This window comes from Molothrus aeneus, chromosome 14 (genome assembly GCF_037042795.1).
Source record: "Molothrus aeneus isolate 106 chromosome 14, BPBGC_Maene_1.0, whole genome shotgun sequence".
NCBI lineage: Eukaryota > Metazoa > Chordata > Aves > Passeriformes > Icteridae > Molothrus > Molothrus aeneus.
Genome location: NC_089659.1, coordinates 14924704 through 14930759, shown reverse-complemented (window position 1 = coordinate 14930759; position 6056 = coordinate 14924704). Strand labels below are relative to the sequence as shown.

General features: G+C 57.2%; 1 protein-coding gene across 1 annotated transcript in view; it reads left to right on the top strand.

Moving 5' to 3' along the window:
• The first annotated feature begins 4047 nt into the window (after positions 1–4047).
• Positions 4048–6056, top strand: part of BRWD3 (bromodomain and WD repeat domain containing 3) — a 49816-nt gene continuing 47807 nt past the window's right edge. The window contains exons 1-4 of the mRNA XM_066559405.1: positions 4048–4153; positions 4239–4297; positions 4443–4472; positions 4723–4782. Coding sequence (XP_066415502.1) covers positions 4117–4153; positions 4239–4297; positions 4443–4472; positions 4723–4782 — 186 coding nt within the window. The 5' untranslated portion in view covers positions 4048–4116. The remainder of the gene's footprint in view (positions 4154–4238; positions 4298–4442; positions 4473–4722; positions 4783–6056) is intronic.

The window sequence follows — 6056 nt, the reverse complement described above, 5'->3', positions numbered from 1 at the left end:
GAATGATGCAGCAGAGAAATTAAATAATAAATTATTAAAAATAGCAAAAATCCTAGAGCAGATCTTGTGTAATATCCAACAGCTATTTAGATATTATTTAACAGCTCTTGTCGAGGAAGAGAACCACAGGAAGGAGTGGGAACTTGGAGATTTTTCCTGCAAAAACAGGATGTTGGTTTGCACACACAAGCCCTGCACTCCAGCAACTGTAATTAGTGCTAAGTATTTTGCATCTCATTTATTTTTTAAAATAAACTATGATATCAAAATTTGAGATTTTTCTATGTAAAGATCTTAAAATAAGCTTGGACTTTTCAATATTCCTTTATTCACAGCTGTGTAGCACAAGGCACCAACTCCTGAATTCCTTCTGAACAACTCTTATTTTTGAATCAGCTAAACAAAAACTTGGATTTAATTTAACTACCATCCTTATTTGTCATTTAACTCCATATGAAAGACCTAAGATGAGCAGAATGTTCATAGAAATCCTTGTGGGTTGCTTCCAGCTCAGGGGTATTTTATGAAATGTACACAGAAAATATTCTTTAAAAAAGCCAAAAATGCATAATTTGTTCCAGTGTTTAAATCCAGCTGAATTCAGGCATGTGAATCCTTACCTACATTTACTGAAAAGGTACAACTGCAGGTGAACCCACCACACCCGCCCAATTCCACTCTAAACTTTCTTTTTCTGATTTTTACTGTACATTTCTGGTTATACTAAACAAGTCTGTTTTCACACATGGCTAAAGCAGGATTTGACTCATGAGGGCAGAATAATCATAAATAAAAAATGACAGAGACACCTTTACCTGGCTTTACAAGCTAATTGTGGGAAAGTTCATTTAATTTTGTAGTCAAATTAAACAGGGGATTGAGTTTTACTTTTGACTACAGCTGAGAGTAAAACTCCCTACAACACCAAACAGGGAGAAGCGATGGGTATTTGAATGTCATCAGTTCCTAGTCCTAAAATCCCTCAAAAAATTTCGTTTTTTTTTTTCTTTAAAGAGCAGTTTGGAAAGAAACAGCTACAATCCAGCTTCTTCCTTAAAGCATCTCTGCTCGTGAATCCTTCCGTGGCTCATTAGTCTGTTCTCCCTCCTCCTGCCACCAGCTGCTGCTGGCATTTACATAACAGAGCTCTGCTCTGAGGAAAGATGAATCAGCACATCCATAAAATCCTGCTTTCACTCCGAGATTTACTATCACCCCCAGCATGCTGCTGCTTGGATGCAGAGGATCTGGAAAAAGATGAGTCATGGAGCTGCAGAATCCACGTGTGGTGTGGAAATGGAGCTCCTGGGGAAAGAGAGGATGGGCGTTACTCACCACACATGACTCCTGGAGGGGAAAACCCGGGAGAGGTGGGAAGAGGTATCGAGAACAGCCCTTGTAGCAGGCTTGGGGAGAGATGAAGCAACTGGGAGAGCGTTAAGGAAAGGAAACTGACGTGCCAGGGAGTCAGGAATGCCGGCAGGGACAGTTTCCACTATCCCAGGCTGCTCCAAGTCCCATACAACCCAGCCTTGGACACTGCCAGAGACCCTGGGGCAGTCACAGCTTCTCTGGGCACCCTGTGCCAGGGCCTCTCCACCCTCACAGGGCAGAATTCCCTCCCAGTATCGCACCTAACCCTGCCCTCTGGTAGTGGGAAGCCATTCCCTCTTTCCTGGCACTCCAGGCTGATGTACTCTCTCTCCACCTTCCCTTCCAGGCAGTGGAAGGCCACAGTTAGGTCATCCTGGAGCTTCTCTTCTCCAGGCTGAATCACCCAAATTGTCCCAGCCTTTCCTCACAGCAGAGCTGCACTCTCCCTCTGACCATCTTGGTGCCTCCAATGGATTTGCTCCAACAACTCCATGTCCTTCCAGTGCTGGGGATCCCAGGGCTGCAGGTGGGGTCTCACCTAAGCATGGATGTGGAGCTGTTGGCACCAACACCAGCACCCACCAGGACATGGTGCTGGCCAGTATTTATGGAGCTGTTTTTCCCCTGACATGGAATTCTGTTCAGCTCAGGAAGATGCATTTGTACTTTCAGGGTATATTATAAAACATCATCTGTGTTTTCTCCTTTGCCTTCCCATCATGCATGAAAAGATGAGCTTGCAGTTCTGGGCTCTGAAGACAGGTGGGAGAAACATTACCGCTCTGGAGAGTGGGATCAGTGTGTGTGCTTCTCATGGCTGGGAATTCATTCTGAGAACAGCAGTTTCATCCTGTATCTCCCAGGAAGCTCTGTAGCTCTGGAGCCTCTGGGCTCCTGCTGGGAGAGCTGTTACTATTGGGAAGCCACTGGAATTCGCAGCTTGGTGAGGTGGCACCTCGTGTCTGTCCACTGAGGAGCTGAGCAATGAACCTGCCCTGAAGACATTTCAAGAGTAATTGTTTGGAGCCTACAAGAAAAATGGAAAGGGACTTGGGACAAGGGGGAATGGCTTCCCACTGCCAGAGGGCAAGGTTAGGTGGGGTATTGGGAAGAAATTTTTATTGTGAAGGGGCTGAGGCCCTGGCAGAGGGTGCCCAGAGAAGCTGTGGCTGCCCCATCCCTGGAAGTGTCCAAGGCCAGGCTGGACAGGGCTTGGAGTGTCCCTGCCCACAGCAGGGGTGGGATGGGATGAACTTTAAGGTCCCTTCCACCAAACCATTCTGTGATCATCTCAACAGTCACTGAGAACTCAAGAACTTTAGAGGACGATGAAGAGGAAACAGGGTCCACAAATCGCTCAGTTAATCCAAGATCCTGGCACAAAACAACTTCCACAGGTGGATGAAGGGGCAGGTGAGTACAGGTGAATTACGTGGAGCAGCTTAATGCCAAATCCCCAGATCCTTCTCCCTGGGTGCCTGGAGGCATCCTGTGGAGCTGTGAGTCAGGATGCAGTCCCTCCTGACTGCACAGCAACAAAACCCTGAGCCAGCACTCCACAGCAAACCCAGTCCCGAGCAGCTGCTATAAATATGTGCTCAATCTGAATTTATTCTTAATATTACCAGAGCATCGACTCACAGTGATTCAGCTCTCAGTATTCTAGGCATGAAGAGAGGCTGTCCTTTGTTATGCCATGATGACAGTGGTTTTTACACTGGATTTCTAACACCAAATATAAGGTACTTGAGATAAAATACAATTCACTTGATGTGTTTTAGCAACTCATTGCTGAAGTGACACCAGTTTCAGGAGCTCTGACAGGATGCATCCCATGGAAAAATATTTACTTCCATTAAAACTATCTACTCTGACCCTGACCCCTTTGTTCCTTGAGAACAAAGGTGCTGTATCCATCATATTGGAATTTCCTGGTCACTGGGAGCAAACACTTTAACTCTTAAAGCCACCCCAACCTGAGACACTTCCCTGCAGCCAGGCCTTGTTTACCGGGAGCCCGGAAAACTGTCACCTCCCCACTGAGCAATCCTGTGTCCCCTCCGTGGCCGGCTCCGTCCCCCTACCCTTGACAGGACCCCTAAGATTCCTGAATCCCTTCATTCTCTTAAAAACTGCTTCGTTTGAGGCACACATGGGGTCCATTTCCCAGGCGCTGCCAGGGAGGAGGCCACGACCAGAGGACGAGAACACTGCGGCCCTGAGGGCCGGGAAGAGCTGGACTCATGAGGGCCGGGGCAGGGACAACCGGGAGCGCTGAGGGCGGAACCCGCGAGGACAGAAGCCGTTAGGGCTCCCCCGTGACGGCTCCCGGGGTTTCTAAAGCACGGCCCGGCTCAGCGCAGCCCCGTAACGGCGGCCAAACGCCTCAGGCACATCCCGGCTCTCCCGGCCCGGCCCTTCCTCTTCCTCCGCCTCCCTCAGCCGCCGCCCGGAAGTGGCGGGCGCCCCCCCGCGGCGCGTCACCGCCCCGCCCTTCCTGCCCCCCCGCCCGCCCGGCGCTGCCGCGCGCGCCCCCCGGCGGCGGGCGGCGGCGGTGCGGGCGGTGCCGGCGGCGCTCGGTCCGCGGAGCCGCGATGAGCCCGGGCGGGACCCGCGCCCGCACCCGCACCGGGACCCGCGCCCCGCACCGGCACCGCCGCTCCGGCATGGGGCTGCGCCCGCACTAGGAGCCGAGTCCCCCCGGGGCGCCATCCGCCACCTCCCCTCCCCCTCCCGAGGAGGATGGCGGCGGCGGCCGCCCCGACCCAGCTGGAAGCCGGTGGGTATCGCTGGCGGCGGGGGCTGCGCTCCGCACCCCCTCCGTTCTAACCGTGTCTAACCCGCTCTCCCCCGCCCCTCCGCAGAGCTCTACTACCTGATCGCCCGGTTCCTGCAGTCCGGACCCTGCAAGAAATCTGCCCAGGTGAGCGCGGAGCCGGCGCTCCGGCCGGGCCGGGCGGGCGGCGACGGGACGGGACTGGACGGGACGGGGCGGCGGAGCAGCTGCGCTGCGGTCGCCGGACTCACGTCCTTTGTGTGTGTGTGTCTGTGTGTCCCTCTGTCCCCAGGTACTGGTGGAGGAGCTGGAGGAGCACCAGGTGAGGCGCCTGTCCCGGCGGGACGGGGGAAGCCCTCGGGACGGCGGGGTCGGCGTTTGCCCTGCCCCGTCTAACCCAGCCCATCTCCGCCCGGGACACCCGGCGGGAGCGCGGCTGCCCCGCGGCGGGGCCGGGGGCAGCGGCCGGGGGGCTCCAGCCCGGGGGGCGCAGGCGGGCACTGGGGGGGGCTCCCCGGGGAGGGGTCGCTCGGGCTCTGACGGCCGCCCCCGTCCCCGTGTCCCTCCCGCAGCTCATTCCGCGGCGCCTGGACTGGCAGGGCAAGGAGCACCGCCGGAGCTTCGAGGACCTGGTGAGACAAGTTTCACTCTTGACTTTTCCGACAACTTCCCTCCGCCCCCCGCGCCGCCGCCGCCGCACCGGGCGCCGCGCTCCCCCCCCTCCCCGCCCCGTGTGTGTGTGTCCCCCCCACTAAGGCTGCGGGCTGCTCCCCGCCGAGGCCGCGGCGGGCCGCGGGGTGCGGAGCGGAGGGGCGGGCAGGGAGCGGAGGCGCGGCGGGGCCGGGGGCTGCCGGTGAAACCCCCGTGGGCCGCCCGGTGGCACCGGCGGAGCGGCCGCGCCGCGCTATTGTGGGGCCGGGGGTTATCCGAGGGCACGCACCGGGACCCGGCGTGGCCAATGGCGCTGCGCCTTACAACGCGGGGAGCGGTGCGCGGCGATGTGAGGCGGCCCCTGATTGGCTGCGGCGGCGCCGCGGCGAAGCCGGCGGGGCGGGGGGCGCGGGGCGCGGATCCCCCCCGGTCCCCCCGCGCCATCGCCGCCGCCTCGCCCGCGCCCCCGGGGCTGCCCCGCTCTGGGCCGGGCTCGGCCGCGCTGCCGCGGCCCGGCGGGGGGGACGTGCCGAACGTGCCGCCGGGCCCGGCGCTGCCGGGCTGGGTCAGGGATTCCCGGCCTGCGGCGGCCTGCGCGAAACCCGCCCCTCTCCGCGGCGTCTGGGCCTGCTGTCAGGCAGGAAAGGAGGGGTTAGGAAGTGTGGTGTTGTGGCTGTTAAATGCCGGTGAAATACACGGAGTGGCTGCTTTTGCTGAGTGCTGAACCCTATCAATGTGTGTCATTGAGGAAGGTCAGTCCCTCCGCAAGGCCGGGGGTGGGGGGTGGCCCCTGGCCCCGCACCCCCCGAGATGTGTCTGTGTGAAAGTGACAAAACTGAAGCTGTTCCAGTCCTTTTCCAAAGGGTCCAGGCGGCCTTGTTTTCATTTCTGGGAGCTCTGGGCAATGACGTGTGGCGCTGATGTAGCACTTTGCAGTTGGACGACTGTAAACTTCCCCATAGCGTTTATAGCTCTGGTACCTGTGCCCAGCGCTGGCACTCACCTGCAAGGAATGGAAAGCACGTCCTGGCCTCTCCCGGCTCCCATGGAGCAATAGTGACGTGGGATTTTGCCATTACTGTTGCTCAAACTCCTTTGCATCTGGCTCGGGAGCTGGTTTCCCACTTTAGCAACGTTGTAGGAGCTCAGGTGTGGACAGAACTCCTTGTGCCCAGAGCAGACCTTTGGACCAGCTGCCTTTCCCTTTCTAAAGCCTCTGCAGAATTTCAGGTGGAAGCTGGGCTTCCTCACACAT